Source organism: Mirounga leonina, unplaced genomic scaffold (assembly GCF_011800145.1).
Source record: "Mirounga leonina isolate KUSES-001 unplaced genomic scaffold, KU_Mleo_1.0 Mir_448, whole genome shotgun sequence".
In the NCBI taxonomy this organism is placed as follows: Eukaryota; Metazoa; Chordata; class Mammalia; order Carnivora; family Phocidae; genus Mirounga; species Mirounga leonina.
Window position 1 is genome coordinate 2672097 of NW_023270758.1, and position 17433 is coordinate 2689529.

Sequence of the window (17433 nt, forward strand, 5' to 3'; positions counted from 1 at the left end):
TGCTTTTTCTTTTTCAAAACAGCTTTGGCTGTTTGGGCTTTTTGGTCTAGTTGTGAAAAATCCTGTTGGTATTTTGATAGGGATTTTATTAAATCTGTAGATTGCTTTTGGTAGTATGGACATTTTAACAATAGTTGTTCTTCCAGTCCATGAGCATGGAATGTCTTTTCATTTCTTTGTGTTCTCTTCAACTCTGTCATTAGTGTCTTACAGTCTTCAGAGTGCAGGTCTTTCACCTCTTTGATTAGGTTTATTTCTAGGTATCCATCTAATTTAATTTTTCTACAAAATTGATAAACATCTAGCCAGACTTAACAATAAGACAAGAAAAAGGGCCCAAATAAATAAAATTACAAATAAGAGAGAAAGAACAACCAACACTACAAAAATAAGAATTATAAGAAAATATTAAGAAAAATTATATGTCAACAAACTGGACAACCTAAAAGGGATACCTAAAAACATATAACCTCCAAAACTGAATTAAGAAAAAAACAGAACCAATTTGAACCAATTGCCAGCAATGAAAGTGAATCAGTAATCAAAAAACTCTCAACAATTTACAATTGCACCAAAGACAATAAAATACCTAATGGTCCAAGAACTTTTTTCTCTTGCTCCAAGGACTAGAGAACAACACCTAAGCCTAAAAAGACAGAGGCCAGTTCTTTCCCTTTATCCTTTCTAGGATAAAACAACAGATATGAAGTTATGCACAAAGAGGAAAAGCAGTTTCCCAGTGTCCTGTCAACCCACCTCCTTCACTATTCCCCAGATAGATATGGAAGAATCTTAGGGCAGAAGAGGTCTGACTCCAAAAGAGCCTAGTGAGGAAACCACCTTACCCTCAATATTCTGTCCCTTGTTAAAATGAAAAACAATCAGAGACCAGCCTTGGAAATTCCCTGAGCAGACAAAACCAGTTTAAACATACAAAGCTTAATTTAGCTAGGCTAACGGAACCTCACTCACTTCTTGCTTATGCCTCTGGAAATCATATGCAAAACTTAAAACTGTTTCCCAAAATTTTTATGATAACCACTAGCCGTTTCCTATCATTTAAGATATTCTAATACCATAACAAATCACTATGAAGAATAAACAGTCACTGCCTTCTCACACTATAAGCTGCTTTATGACAATTAATCCAATCACTCCATGTTTTGCTTTGAGTGCTCATAGTTCATGAACTGTCTTTTTGGTGTATGCACAAAACTTTTAGTAATTACTACTTCAGTGATTCATTGGTTTTACCTCTACTATTTCTGAACTTTTAACACCCTAAATACCAAATGCACTGCCATTCCTGTCCATCCCAAACTTGGATGCAACACTGAGGTGGGAGGGAAAGGAGGAGGAAGTTGAAGGGACATGAACCTGGTGCATCTAAAAACTTTTAGGGCAACCTATTGATGTGTGGGCTCTCAAAAAACAAATGGAGTTACTGAAAATTAAGCCATTACACTGCTTACAGTCCTAAAGTCTTAGAATGAGACTTAGACTCACTACAGTTTATTGCCTTTTCTGAAAAGCACTGAGCTGTTCTGAATGAAACACAGCAGCTTTCTTAATTCTGCTAAAACAGAGGTACCTTTCCTTTTAAATCTTCTGCCTACTTTGCATAAAATGAGGGGACCAAGATGGCTTGAATGTTCCTCTGAGCTGGACTAATACTATACATATGGCTCTCCCTGGTTCTAGGTCCTGACCACCCTTTCCTCTGGGCATCTGCTTTAGAAAACCTTTAATTAAACATCCTTTCTCTGTTTAAAACATATATAACTCTGTTTACAAGCCTCTTTTCTGTTTTACAACCCCAAACTCTCTTTCTGAAGGGCCTGGGAGTCATCCTTTGACATGTAATCCTCAAGGAAGATAGCACCCCTATTCCCAGTCTCTGTGGGAGGGTAGGAGCTAGCTTCTAACAGGCACCAACAGCAAACACACACGGCCTAATCACAGAGAACCAGTGAGCAAACTTCAGGAAGTTACTCAAGGTGTTCTACTGGTCAACCTCCCCTCTACAGTCCTCCAGCACATTCCCACTGTCTCACTCAGCCCTCAAACACCTTCCCATCCTTTGTCTCAGCAGAACTGAGCTCAGACTGAGTTCTGGCCTGTCTTCCCAGTTCCTAGAACCGTGCATAAAGTCTTCCTTGCCTGTTTAACTTAGTTCAGTGCAATTTCCGCCTTGGCAGAGGAGAACAAAGACACTGGAGCTTCCTGCAGCACTTAACTTCCATACCCCTTCCTCTATTTCTTGAACGTTTACTACCTCCTGTCAGTTGAAATATTCTAATCACCCTCAGAGATGGGTACAAATAGTAGTATCCAGCTTCTTTTACAGGAGGATACTGAGGCTTAGTGAAATCAAGCAATTTACATTAGGTCATTGCTATAATCTGAATGTCGGTGTCCTCCTCTTCTCCCCAAGTTCGTGTGTGAAAATCCTGACCCCAATGTGATGGTATCACCATGAGGGACACGCAGCATGTGATGAGGTCATGAGGATGGAGCCCTGATGAGTGGGATTAGTGCCCTTATGACACAGGCCCCAGAGAGCTCCCTTGCTGCCTCCACCATGTGAAGGACACGTTGAGAAGACGCCTGTCTGTGAATCAGAAATCAGGCTCTCACCACACACTGAATCTGCATGGAGCTTTGATCGGAGACTTCCCAGCCTCCAGAACTGTGAGAAATACACTGGCTGTTTTTAAGTCACCCAGCCTACAGTATTCTGTTACGGCGGCCCCAGCTGACTGGGACAGTCACATAGCAAATAAATTCTGGCCTCCGCAGGCCTAGACCCACAACACGTGCCTCCAGAGCCCTGGCTTTCAAATACCTGGCACAGCCCAAATAAAAGTTTAATTTGCTCTCGTTAGCTCCCGTGTGTGTTTCAGGGTCCAGAGAAGGGTCCTTTACTTCCTGTGCTTGTTTTGGTGTTTTTGAGGGGGAGGGCACTTTCTCCTCCCTCGGAAGCCCTGGATGCATTCCCCAGAGCAGGGGGACCCGGAGAGGAAAAGGATGGGAGTGAGGTCCAGCGAGGGACACGCAAAACACAGGACGGAGGGTCAACACTGGGTGTGCGGCCCCTGGCAGTCGACAGGGAGGTACAGGTGATATTATAATATGTATATCACGTCCAGGGGGGTTGGGTATCGTTTTGGAGGGAGCAGAGAGGGCTGTGGACGGTTCCAGTGCATGTGGGGGCCTGGGGGTCTCGTGCGGGGTTCGCACTTACGGGCTCTGCGCTCAGAGTGCGGCCGCCGGGGGGCAGTCCACGGAGCACCCTCCGCCTCCCCGGGGGAGTCTGCGGAGAAGACACCGGGGCGGGGAAGTCCCACACTCACCGCTCAGGCCTCGTAACCGCCACGGCCACACCTCCACCTCCACCTGTGAGGGACCCGCGTCACCCGCGGCGCGGGGCCTGCTCCCAACGGCTTCCCCAACCGCCCCGCGGCTGAGCGCGGGAGCGGCCCCGCCACCTCGCGCCCCTTCCTCGCGCATGCGCGCGCGCGCCCAGGCCCACCCGGCCCCGGGACACCTCAGAGCGTGAGGCCTCCCTAAACTCTTCCCTCGCGTACTGCCCGAGGCCCCACCGCCCTGAGGGCCCTACGTCGGGCCGTTCGCTTGCTCCCAGGCTCTTTGCCTCTGCACCCCACTGGACGACCCGACCATTCTCCATCTGTCGCTGGCTCCCCTCTCCCTCCTGTGTCGCGGGCGCCCTCAGCGGGCCAGTAGCTGGTGGCAGGGGGTGGGAGGAGATTCAGCGGCCGCCGCGCTCCACGGTCTGTGGGGGTCAACAGATAACTTGCAGAGGCGCAGGCACAGGGGCCCGCAGCCCTGCTCCGGGGGCCACTCAGAGCCCCAGACGCGCGGCGACCCGGTGGCATGCGCCGCCTCTGCCCGTGGGCGCTCAGCGCGTGGAGACCCCCACTGCGTCCTCTGCACCGCTGCCCTGACCCGCCAGCCACTCAGTGGGCCTCACCCCCGGACCCCTCTCATGCTGCTCCAGTCCACTGATGGTCGCTTCTCTTCGCGGACCTCCGCCCCAGCCAATACGCACCTCCACGGTAGCGTAATGGTTGGAAGCCCAGGGTCTGGATTCTATCGGAGGGCAAACCTCTTCCCTACTGGACCAGGTGTCGGGTTCTGGCCTCTCAGGGCTAAACGGAGCTGGGCTCTCGAGCTGTCGGGTTCAGCTTTGTCAGGAGAGCGTGCTGCATGGACCCTGCAGGACCAAGGGCTGCTGGTCCAGGTTCGGGTGTTTTCTCTTGATTTTTCTTACTACCACCTTGCTGCTGCCAGCAGCAGGTGTGGAGGACGTTTCGCGGCATTCACCCTACACCCCCACGCCCGTTAACCGTGGATGCTCAGTGACTCTCGCAGGTGCCCCTTCCTAGCACCAGCCTGCCAACAAGCACAGAAAAGTTTCCTGCTTGCTAGATCCAGCCGGTTCCCTGTTGGCCAGCCTAGGCGGCCTGTACCCTATGGGGCATTTCCTGTTTCTCAGCAGGTGTGGGACAGCCTCGACCCAAGGCCAGGGAACTTCCCACCAACTTTACCTTCTCCAAGATGAGCTGAATCCCAGCCTTGGGGAGGAGTCCTCTTCCAAGTTTGTTTCTTCCTTGGGTAATTTCTCTCAGCCATAGTGTATTCTTGAGCATTCTCTGTACTTTCTTATGGCTAACCCCCTGTTATAGTTAATAATTCTTTTAACTTTTCCCGTTCACGTTCAAATTGCTGTGTGGTTTCCTGGCTCCTAATGGGGATATTGACAGATGTTCCTGCTTGCTTGCTGGGTGACCCTGGGTGAAATCTCTTTACCCCTCTGAGCCTCCATGTGCAATGAGGATAATAGCAGCACTACCTAGCCTAGAGGTTTGTAGTAGGATTAAATGATGCAATGCAGTGAAGTGCTTAGTAGAGGAATGTACCCTTTGTTGTTGTTTCTTGGGAGAAGAGGTGGGTTGAGAAATAGGGAGGGACAGTGAAAAAGACTACCTGACTAAAGGAATTTTTTTAAAGGATCAGTAATAAAGCCAAGTGGTGATGAGATGCAACTAAATAAAATAATAAAATAAATTTAAATTAATAAAATGAGTTTTCTCTCCTTTTTTAGAGATGGCCAGCCTGGGAAACAAATTTTGCGGTTACTGAAATCACATGGCAGAGATCTATGGGTAATATTGGTGGGAACCCACAGAAAGTTATATTACAGCTAAAAACAATAAAACAATAGTTTCTGGATATCACTTTATTACAATATCCAATTGAGGATATAAAAACCATCACCCCCAAACCACCTCAAAATAGAACAGCTTCAGTGACTCTTTCCATCTTGTAATTTCAGGAGGATCATCCTCCTTGTCTGCTTATCTGCCCATGAATCTAGAGAAGTGATTAGATTTCTCATGCTTTTTTATGGGGGACTCCATGGGCCCAAACAAGATTCAGAAGAACTGTCTCCCTCTATACCTTTTTTCTCCTTTGTTTTAATCAGAGAATTGGGCAAGAGTAGAAAAGTAAACACACTATTTTTAAAGAATGTTTTTGCTTCCTTTCTTGGACTCTAAATATTCTTGGAGCAAAAGTTCTCTTCAAATGTAGACAAATGTAGAATCTTGTTTTGAATTTTGGAAATAATCCAACTTATCACCATAAACTCTGACACTGATTTTAATTTGACTCTTTTTGTTATAAAATTGGTGTGTGTGTGTGCACATGCATATTCATGGGAAAGATGATTTTCCCCCCCAGGCTTTATGATCTTCTTACATATAATTCAGTTGCTAAAACATAAAGCTTTTGCTCTTCAGGCTGTCCCATCTGACAGCCCCATCATTTCTGGATGTTTCTGTTCATTCAAAATACTCAGGAATAAGTCTTTGTCTCCACCCTGATAAATGCTGCTCTTACATGTTTCTAGCATAAAAAAAAAAACAGGAATTTTAGATTTGCACAAGCCATCCAGGTAAATCTACAAAGAACTGACATATGGTCTCCTTTGGGGGAACTCTTTATTACATAAGTAAATACACACATATATATATATCAAGATATACACACACAGAAATGCCCCTCTATGTATCCAGGTGTAGTAGAGAGTACTAAGGAATACATAGTGTCAGTAGTTAGAAGTGAATCTCATTGCACCCTTTTTTTTTCAATCCCCTTCTGTGTTCTCTGGCGTAGCAAAGGTCAGGAAGACTTGTTCCAGCGTTATCTGACTGATGGAATAGTCTTCTAAATTGAATTGCTCTTTAGCTTCCTCCAAAATACCAAACACCTTTAGCAATGACAGGAATAAAAAAAAGTGCAGTTACCATTGCAGCCATCCCTTCTGGCACCCAACCCAGATGAGCCTCTCTACCACTTACTCCAACTCCTACCAAGTTATTGTTTGATGACAAAAAGCACAGATGGGGGAGATGAGAAAATGACAGAATAGATCATTGAGAATCCGTGAGGAAGCAGTTCTCTGTCCCCATTTTCTTGAGGGGGACAAAAACATGGGATTTAGAGGTGGAATTCTGAAGCAATTAAACTCTAGGAACCATTGAAAAGTAACCTAAAGTCTCTGCTCCTTCTATAACATTAGGCCCCCATTCCACGTGACAATCCCAAACACTTCCCATCATTAGTGCTTTCTTAACATGTAACATTAGAAGAGCATGGTTGCTACAATTACCTTTCCCCAGCCATTGTCCTTGCTGGGAATGTAGTAGTTAAGGATCCCTTGATTCTCATGTTTTAATTCACTACCTAGGAAAGGAAAGATAGATGAATAATCTTACAGATTTCATTTTAAAGTTCCAAAATATTGCTACATCAGCTTAATTATACACAATAAAGGGATGAATAAATGTGGAGAATAAAAGAGGGACATCATCCAAAAGCCCACCTCTTTAGTATATGTGACACGGTTAATTCTTTCAGCAGGCTTTGGTCACAAAAAAATTGTTAGCTCATATGCACAATGTAGAAAACTTGAGACTTCTAAAATGCTATTGTTGCCACAAACCAAGTTTTGAGAATATGAACTGGTAGGATTTTCATTCTGGTTGTGTATGCATGTACAGTGTGTTTGCTGGGGAGTAGAGCTTGGCAAGGCTTACTATTCTTCACATGCCCTGTGAAAGAGGAAATCACAAATATAAACCCCCAAAGTCAGGCTGTGTTCTTATTTCTTTTACAGGTGAATAAGAATCCACTGGTGGAATGAGAGGGAAGGGGGGGGGGTATCCGTTTCAAATTCAGAACAGATAGATGTGTTTCTACTTATCATTGCATATTTGCAAATTATTACTAATTAAATTAATTGGGGTTAAAATTGTTTTAAAATATATGTTAAAGTAATCAAAGAAGTCATGAGAATGAAGTAGGTCTGGGTGCCTGGGTGGCTCAGTCAGTTAAGCATCTGCCTTCGGCTCAGGTCATGATCCCAGAGTCCTGGGATCGAGTCCCACATCGGGCTCCTTGCTCAGCGGGGAGCCTGCTTCTCCCTCTCCTCCCCACTTGTACTCTCTCTCACCATCTCTGTCTCTCTCTCTCAAATAAATAAATAAAATCTAAAAAAAAAAAAAAAATGAAGTGGGTCCAATGCCTTGGTAGCCTGTAAGTAAATCGAAACCTAAACCAGAGTAAAATGCACTTGCATCTGAGGAAACGAAACTCAAGAACAGACAACTACAAATAGCCAACTAGGTTTTTGCAAATTAGATAACTGCTTAAGCTATAGCAAACCAAATATTCCCTTGCTTACCCACATGTCTTTTCTATATAAACCTCTCCCTTAGCTCCTGTTTGTGGAGTCCAGTTTATCTTTTAACAGATCTGGTGTCAGAATCAGGGTCCAAAAGTACCCTCCTGCCCAATGGCCCTGGGAGCAAACAGCAAACAGGCATAGGTACTCACTGAGCCCTTTGTGCACACTACTTTTACACTGTGCCTGAAGATTGTGGGAATTCATAGTGCCTGGCTAGAGATTTAATAAACACATGCCTCCCTGGATGAGATTAGTTGAAAAGCAAAGAAGGAGTGTCTGGAAAATTTCGCCCCTTTAATGTATCTGGGCTGAAAACAGATTCTTGTTGCGGCTCAATGCGCTCATCCAGGGAGTAAATGCTCGACTTAGGAGAAACATTTATCTTAGGAGGTCACCCACTCCATGCACTCCATCTGCATGCCCATCATGAGCATAGCTTGTTCTAGTCACATGAAACTCCCTATACCACTGTCCTGACTATTACAGCTTCACATTCCTTCTTGTTTTTCTTCTTCCCTTGTTGTATTGATCACATTCACAATAAAGGTGGAGGCAGAGTCTGTGGTCCTTGATTCCTCATGTTTGTGCCTGAACATTTGAGTAAGTAGTCTCCTAGACTTTATAGGTTCACTTCAGCAGGGACAAACCTTCACCCATCAGCTTGAGGTACTGGACTATTTCTGTGGTAGCTTCCGTGGGCAGGCAATGCTTGTTATCAGGGTCTTGGTTTGGGTGGGTCCAATGCTTGTGCTCTGAGGTGGGGGGAAGAGGAGGGGCTATCTGTGTTCTATGGTTTGATTATCCTACCAACTGAGCTCTGCATTCAAGCAGGGCTACAGGCTGTGTTCCACAGTCTAGTGGTGCCCTTACCGGGTTCTTTAATCACTTCTGGCCAGATGGGGTACAGACTGTGTTCCCTACCAGGGTGGTGCCAGCAGGGGTTTGGACTCCACAATTGGGTAGGGCTAGGGACTAAGCACCATTGCTTTTGTTTGCGGGAGGCCTCAGGCTGTGCTCTCCAACCGGATGGTGCTACCATCTGGTCTCTGTGTTCTAGTGGAGCCACAAGCAAGGCTAAGAGTCAGATAAGGCCTAAGTTGTGCTCTAAAATTATGCAGGGGCTATGACTGTGTCCCAAACCTGGGCAGGACTGCTGGCTGGCCTTTACAATCTAGTAAGCTGCTGGCTGTGTTTCATTGTTGGGTAAAGTCACAGGCTGGGCTACTTTTTAGGGGGGCCTCCAGCTGTCTCCCATAGTTACATGGAGCTAGAGACTGTGCTCCACAGTTGGGCAGGGTCACTGTCTGGGTTCTGTGTTCAGATGGGGCCACGGGCTATGCTCCATGATTATGTGGGGTCCACTGCCTGGGCTCCTTGCCTGGGCGACTCCATAGGCTTTGTTCAGCAATTGCGCAAGGTCACAGTCTAGGATCTGCTTGCTGGTGAGCAGTACCATAGGCTAGGTTCCTAGGCTGTCCAAGATCACTCTGCATGCTCCCTGGTTATGTGGGGCCAGAGACTATACTTAACAGGAGACAGGATGGTTGGTTTGGTTCCCAGTCCAAGCTGACTGTAGAATGAATTCCATAGCTTCCTGGATTCACTGATCAGGCTTCCTGATCAGGTGGGTCATAGGCTATACTCAGCAGTTGAGTGTGGCTGCAGATTTGCTTCTCTCTCCAGGTGGGACTATAGAACAAGCTCCACGGCTGGCACAACTTGTTGGCAGGGAACCCAAATAAGGCAGGCTGCCCACTGAGTTCACTGGTCAGATGGGGTCAATGGCTCAGCTCTGCAGGTGGGCAGAGCTATTGGCTAGAATCTCTGACAAGACAGTGATGAAAGTGCAGCTGTAGGATGGGCTCCTTGGCTTCCTGATTTCTCTGGCCAGACTTCCTTGTTGGGCAGGACTGGAGGCTCTACTCAGCAGTTGGTCAGGACTTTGCATTTACTTCTCTGGGCAGTGGGGCGGTAGGATGGGCTCCACACCTGGCACATCTTGTTGACTGAGAACCCAAATTAGGCAGAAGTACCCTCCGGTTCCCAGGCCACACATAGTACCAGCTCAGCTCTGCAGATGGGCAGAGCCACTGACTGGGATCTCTGCTCCAATGCCAGTACAAGTAGGAATGTGATCTGCCATGGTCTGAGTGCTGGTTGCTTTAAGTACTACCCACCTTCTCTGTTCCAATGTGATCCCCAGTGGTAAAGCTCCTCAGTGATCCCTGTAAGGTGAGACCCAAGTGGGCCTTTCAGAAAGTGTCCAGCAATACTAGAGAACCTGATGTTCACCTTTGGCTCTCTTTTTCCCACTGGAGAAACCATAGGCTTAGGAGGGCATTCTCAGTGTGCCAGCCTGGGGAAAAGGGTGATGCAGTTGGTATGAGCTCCTCCTCTTACCCTTCTAATGCGATCCTTCTCAGTCTCTGTTGTCCAGGAGGCTGCTTTAGCCTCACTCTCATGTTCTGGGATATTCACAATGGTGTCTCATCTATGGATAATTGCTAGTTGTTCTTCTTGTGACTGGGACTGAAGTCAGGAATGACCTATGTTATCATCTTGATGACATCACTCAATATTATAAGTTTCATTCGTGTTGTTTCATATAGTTATAATTCACTCATTTTTTTTCCTTTCTGTACAGCAATCTGGTATATGATTATTTCATAATTTATTTCCATTCATTTATTTTCCATGCTGATAGATTATGGGGTGCTTCTAGTGTCTGAATATTGTGACTATCACTGATTTAAATATTATTTTACTCATCTCAGAGGACAGGTAGATGCAAGTATCTAAGGTATACCTGAAGGTGGAATTTTTGGGCCATTGCTTTTTTTATAATTGGTTGTACCAACTTTGGTTTCATGTCAGAGGTGTGGAAAGTGGGAAAGAGTGTCACTCCCACACTTCAAAAAAGAAAAGGTTGGATAAATTGCAAATTAATGTCTTTTCTTTAACTCATCAGTTCTGTGATTAGGCAAACACTGGACAAACAACTAACACAATATGTGGGGAGAGACAGGCACCTGCAGGGAGAAACAGGATGAAAATATTTGCTTATATAAGGCAGGCATTGATGGACACCATATAGTAAGAAGATTTTGCTAAAATTTTAATATATTGCTAAAAGTTGAATACTGGAGCTAGCATAAAATCATGAAGACCATATTTTTGTTTTTAATCTCTCTTATTCAGTTTGCATTAGTAATGTTTTTTTATATACAGCAGAGAGTTGGAATTTGCTTGTTAGCCAATCTGAAAAAATACTTTTTCATTTAGTTGGAGCTAAGCCTTTTTATTTATTGATTGATTGATAGTACCAATATGTTCTGTAGCAGTTCCCCTATCTTGTTCTATATTTACATGGAAATGGAAATGCATAGATCTACGTATATGCATAAATGAACACACACACACACACACACATGCACAAACACTCCCAGTATGATGGTTGTTTCTACTTCCTGTTATATTTGTAACATACAAAGGTTTGTATTTTTGTTCTAATGAATAACTTCATATTAATATCTTTATACTAATGTCCATAATCCCATTTTTTTGAGATACTGTCTTTTGGTTCCATTTATGAACAACATTCTCTGTGCTAGTAATCTCTCAGTTCCCTCTACCAACATGCAATTTAAAGCAATATTCTATCATTAACAGCTAATACCTAATATATATTCAATAATCATATTTAACTTTCCATATATTCTTTGCCTTCTTTCCCTGTTTTTGATAATTGTATTATACATGTATTTCTAAAATATATATCAAGTATGTGATATTTTATCACACAAATACCCTGTATTTAGCCCTAGTTCTACAGTTACATTTATTCAATGTCCATTAGTTCTTATGCAGAAGCTTCTCCAATCATTTCTTAGTTGATCTGCAATGTTTTTGTTTTTATTTTCTTCAGAAAGGGCTGATGGGAACAATATTCCCCGAGTTCTTATGTGTTCATGACTGTGACTTTTATTTATTTTAAAGATTTTATTTATTTATTTGACAGGGAGACACAGCGAGAGAGGGAACACAAGCAGGGGGAGTGGGAGAGGGAGAAGCAGGCTTCCCGCAGAGCAGGGAGCCCGATGCGGGGCTCAATCCCAGGACCCTGGGATCATGACCTGAGCCAAAGGCAGACGCTTAACGACTGAGCCACCCAGGCGCCCATGACTGTGACTTTTAATCTTCAAAGTCATTTTGATTGGAGGAAAAAACCTGGCTTGCATTTTTCTTTCATTGAGTATCTTAAATATCTTACATGCTCTACTAGCATAAAACTTTCTTGTTATAAAGTCTGTGCTCAATCTGACTTTATTTCCTTTATATATGTCTTTTTGTCTGCAAATCCAAAGTTTCCCCCTTACTTTGTTATTAAAGTGCAATAATTATATTAGCATATTCATTGGCGTTAATGATTTGAGGTCAGTTTTTTGGGGAGGTGTCTGATTTGCCTTTTCAGTTAGGTTTTGTTTTCTTTTATTTTAGGAAATTTTCTTGATAGTATTTAGTATTTATTCTATTCTGTGACATTTTTTCTTTGTAGACTACTTTTATGATTGTGTTGTATTAACATTCCCTTCCTTCTTTCTTACTTTCTCTCAAATGATTGTTTATCTTTTTGTTTAATGTTTTCCTCTTTTTCTCCAATCCAATCTCCATTTCCCTTATAGTTCCTATACTGTCTATTTGTTCCTGGTACTTAATTATTTTTTGAAAGGCTTACTTTATTTTTTTAAAGATTTTATTTATTTATTTGAAAAAGAGTGAGAGAGGGGTGCAAAGCGGGGGGAGGGGCGAGGGAGAGGGAGAAGCAGACTCCCCACTGAACAGGGAGCCCAATGTGTGGCTCCATCCCAGGACCCTGAGATCATGACCTGAGCCAAAAGCAGACACTTAATCGACTGAGCCACCCAGATGCCACTGAATTGTTTACTTTAAAAAATGCTGTCAGTTGTCTTTCCATATCTTTTTGTTGTCTAGTCATCTAATTTCTTAGGCTTCCCATTGTGATTTAGTATTTTCTTTCATGCAACCATTTATACTAAATATTTATCATTCCTTTGGTAAGCCCATTATAGAAGTGGATATTCCAGCTGCCTTTGCTTGCAATATTTATTTATTCTTTTTAAAGGCTAATATTTACATATGAGTTCCATGTCGGTTCCTTTTCAGTTCTGTCATATTTGAATAGCTATTTGCTCAAAATAATGTGAGGAAGAATGGGGCAACAACCACCTTACAGGTGAAAAAGTGTCTCAAACCCACATTCCCATTAAAGTTCTTGTGTCCACATCCTTGGGGATAAGTTTTGGGTCAGTGTTTAGTGTCCCTTCTTCAAGTAGAGCAAGTTGCTAGGGTAGCACAAAGTGAGATATTTCTAGTCACAGCTTTTCTTTGTGGTGATTTAGGGACCACATCAATTAGAACTCTGATACAAGTACTCAGAAATATTTGCCAAATGAATGCATAAGTGAATATTGAACTTCCTAATGGACTATGCACTAAAGAAATTCTATTTCCCACACATATGTTCCCCACATGTACTCTACAATCCATTTCTTTCTACTTTCTGATCTCCATTCTTATTGCATAATCCATCATGCTATTTCCCATTGCTTAGAAGTCTGACTCCCCTGCCTGACACACAACAGACTTCTGTGATATTTTGCTCAGCATAGCAGGGTGGAAACTAAGGTAAAAATCCGAATTATTAAGTCTTGACATGTCCCTGCTTTATATTTAGGAAAGAGAAGTAAAGGACAGAAAAAAATAGTTGCTTTCTCTGGTATTGTACCATATAGGCAGAGAGCTGCTTACTGAATTTAGCTTGTAGAAGCATGCTACTTTTGAAAGAAGAGAAAAGTTTACTGATTCTTATTTGAATCTCAATTCCATATCCTGGCTCTGACAGAAAGAGACCAGAGTTACATTATTAGTGCAAGGAAATTGAATTGTATCCCCTCAAATTCATATGCTAAAGTCCTAATCCCAAATGTGATTATGTTTGGACAAAGGGCCTTTAAGGAGGTAATTAATGTTAAATGAGGTTGTAAGAATGGGGCCTCAATCCACTACAAGTGGTGTCCTTATAAGAAGAGGAAGAGACACCAGGGATGTGCACACAGAGATAAGGCTGTGTGAGGACACAGCAAGAAGGCAGCCATCAGTAAGCCAAAGAGAGAGGTCTCAGGGGAAACCAGACCTGCTGAAACCTTGATATTGGACTTCTAACCAAGGAACTGTGAGAAAATAAATATCTGTTGTTTAAGCCCCCTAGTCTGTGGTATTTTATTATAGTAGCCCTAGCAGACTTATACAGATTATATGTGCAAATAATTGAGAATTATGTTCAAACATATGACTTTAGATATATAAATCATACAGATAGTCCTAATCTACAACTGCCCTACTAGTTAATATACAAAAGGTTGGTGAATACTATTGATCTTTGAGCAAATACAGGGAGTAGTGTATAACTTTCAACTCCCCCAAAACTTAACTACTGATAGCCTACTGTTGACCAGAAGTCTTACTGATGGCTGATTAACATATATTGTATATGTTATATGTATTATATGCTGTATTATTACAATACAGTAAGCTAGAGAAAAGAAAATGGTATTAAGAAAATTATAAGGAAGAGAAAATACATTTACAGTACTGTACTTACCAAAAAAAAAAAAATCCATGTATAAGTTGACCCATGTCATTCAAATCCATGTTGTTCAAGGGTCAACTGTATTTCTGTTTGTTTGTGGATTTCTTTCTGTGAAAAGTTCTTAACACAACCAGGCACAAGGATTTTATAAGAACAAATATTAAAAAGGATCTCCAAGGGCGCCTGGGTGGCTCAGTTTGTTAAGCATCCAACTCATAATTTTGACTCAGGTTATGATCTCAGGTTGTGAGATCGAGCCCCACATTGGGCTCCACACTCAGCATGAGGGCCTCCTTAAGATTCTCTCTCTCCCTCTATCCCTCCCTGCCCTGGTTTGTGCACTCTCTCTCTCTAAAAATAATTTAAAAATTCTTTAAAAATAAAAAGGATCTCAATATGGAAGATCAATAAATATCAATACCTCACAAGAAATAGTTATTGGAGACACATGCCATCTGGGTGGTGAGAACAACTAATATGATTTAACACATCTCTAACGAAGTTAGCCTAATCAATCTAATTTACCTGGGAAAACCGTTGCAATATATTTTTTAAAATTCTCTAATTCATTCTCATCTGTATCCATCTTGAACTTAGCCTTCAGGATGTAAACATTGCCAAACTTGTTCTTGAGGTGCTGAGGGCTGCCCAGGCACATGAATTTTCCCTTCACCATGATGGCCAGCCTGGTACAGAGGGCATCACATTCCTCCATACTAGCAAAACAAGACACCAGAATGATGTAAGGCTGAAAAGACCTCCATTGGAAGACATTCTGTAGTTCAACTTTCCAGTATTTTGTAACTCTTTAAAATGGAAGTTGCATTTGCCTGTCATCAACATCATGGAAAGTGGAGATACTTTCAAGTTCAAAGTGCTGAGAACGAAATTCTCAAATGGAACAGATCATAAACTTTCTGCCCTCTCCTCTCAGTGAGAATTCTTGGCCATTCCTTTCACTAGGATTCAGGAGGAGCTCATCCTTAGGCACGTTTACTGTCCTATATTGCAAGCCCCAAATACTGCTCTCCCATAGCCATGAAAACACTTCCAATCCTTAATCAAGCCTCCCAATAAACCGCACCTGTGAGAGGTAATGATGATGACTTTGCCACTTTCACGTGCCCTTGTTACTGTGTTCCAAAGCAGGCGCCGGGCCCCTGGGTCCATGCCAGTTGATGGCTCATCCAGGAAGATGACTGAGGGATTTCCCATTAGGGCAATGGCATTACTCAGTCTACGTTTGTTTCCTCCACTTCATGGTCAAGAAAGCAGAAGCAGAAATTAAATTACATTACAGTAATTTAATACATCAAACATCTATTTAATACATGTCATCTTTTACAGAAAACAATTTGCCTATTTCCAAAATGCTGAGTCAGGGAACAAGCAGAAGTACTAAAAATGCTGATTACATGCAGCTCAACCAACGCACCAGACCCAAAAACACCTGGATAAATCAAATAATTTTCATTTGAAATGTAGAAAAGTGACTTTTGTTTACAAAATCAATTTTAGCCATGTTATCAGTGAAATTTATATTCTTATTCTTGAGATTCCTTGGGATTCTTAGATACATAAGCAACATAGTGGCCAGGCTAATACAAAGAATCTTACATTTTCTTTATCCGAGAGACACAGAACTATAGAGGTAGACAAATGGTCTCTTTTGTAATTCAATGGCTATAATTCTAATAGTACCAAGGTTTTGAGTTCCATCTCTGCAAAGGGAAGATATGATACTGTCTAGGTCTGCTTTACTGCTGGCATCTAAACACTGGCAGGGCATGAGATTGCTTCATAATTGTTGCCTCTGTTTGTCAGTGGAACTTTGGTTAAACAGCAGCCACCCATTCCAAAGAGCAGAAACACAGGAGACTCATCAATATTAGCGCAATGAGAGCACCAGTATAATATCTCACCTGTAAGTATTAATAAACTTGTCAGCATAGGGTTCCAGATTTAGTGATTGCAACAGTTTATTCACATATTGTGTAATCTGGGTCTCAGGAACACCCCACAACCTGGCATACATGACCAAAATTTCCCGAGCAGTCATGTAATCCAGCAAAGCATCAGACTGTGGACAATAGCCAATTTTTGACCTTACCTGAAATAAGAGAATAACAATGGACACAATTCAACTATCTTACTGAGCATAATAGTAAATATGGATAACATAGAAGACCTGTAGTTCTCCAGCCCATGCCTCTAAAAAGGTTAGAACCCACAGAGTTTTTCCAAAGAATTTCTCCTCCAGTGATTATAGAATCATTGCATCTGGAAGCCATTGTCATGTATTGGAACACAAGTGTGCAAAAGTATGGGTTTTTCTATCATGATGTTATCTCCCTACATATGGCCATAATCAATTGATTAAATAAATGGAAAATAATCTTAAAATAACAGTGCACCTATTTACATAAGTATATTCACCTGAAGAAGCAGAATGAGATAAAAAGAGGTTAGTCTACCATTGGCTCAAACTTTACTCGTTGTAAGCCTACAGGAAATTCTGATGACCCTAAAAAGTAAGAGATCTAGATCACCAGTGTGATGTAGTGTTAATAACTGGGTGGATATTTTTGAAATTTGGTACCTTATTTTCTCTTATACGTCTCCATTGGTTTAGTCTCAAGTGATGCTAGGATATCATAACCAAAGACTGTCTAGAAGGAGAGGTTCGACAATAATATCTAGGTTCAGCTCAGTGACATTCTACTTTTTGGTAGTGGTAGTAGATAGTTGGGCAATAACTGGGGTATTCATGGCTCTTTTATATGCAATATAACTTTATGACCATTGTTTAAAATGTAGGTGAGTAGAACTGGGATCCTAGCTAGCTATTTCAGTCATACTGATGGTAAAAGAAGACAACATATTATAAAAATTTTATAATATTTAGACAAAATATCTGACTAAAATTTAAGTTAAAATCACTAATAACAACAATGAATATTTTAAAAACCTCTATACTTTACAAATTTTAAAA

At 42.2% G+C, this 17433-nt stretch overlaps 2 protein-coding genes across 2 annotated transcripts in view; both read right to left on the minus strand.

Annotated features, from left to right (window-relative positions):
- LOC117999113 (ATP-binding cassette sub-family A member 3-like) overlaps window positions 1-3510 on the minus strand; it is a 137887-nt gene extending 134377 nt beyond the window's left edge. Inside the window, exon 1 of the mRNA XM_034988027.1 lies at window positions 3354-3510. Coding sequence (XP_034843918.1) covers window positions 3354-3510 — 157 coding nt within the window. The remainder of the gene's footprint in view (window positions 1-3353) is intronic.
- A 2544-nt stretch (window positions 3511-6054) lies between these two features.
- Window positions 6055-17433, minus strand: part of LOC117999114 (ATP-binding cassette sub-family A member 3-like) — a 165195-nt gene continuing 153816 nt past the window's right edge. The window contains exons 27-31 of the mRNA XM_034988028.1: window positions 16364-16551; window positions 15526-15696; window positions 14967-15157; window positions 6695-6768; window positions 6055-6292 (exon numbers count right to left, since the gene is read on the minus strand). Coding sequence (XP_034843919.1) covers window positions 6170-6292; window positions 6695-6768; window positions 14967-15157; window positions 15526-15696; window positions 16364-16551 — 747 coding nt within the window. The 3' untranslated portion in view covers window positions 6055-6169. The remainder of the gene's footprint in view (window positions 6293-6694; window positions 6769-14966; window positions 15158-15525; window positions 15697-16363; window positions 16552-17433) is intronic.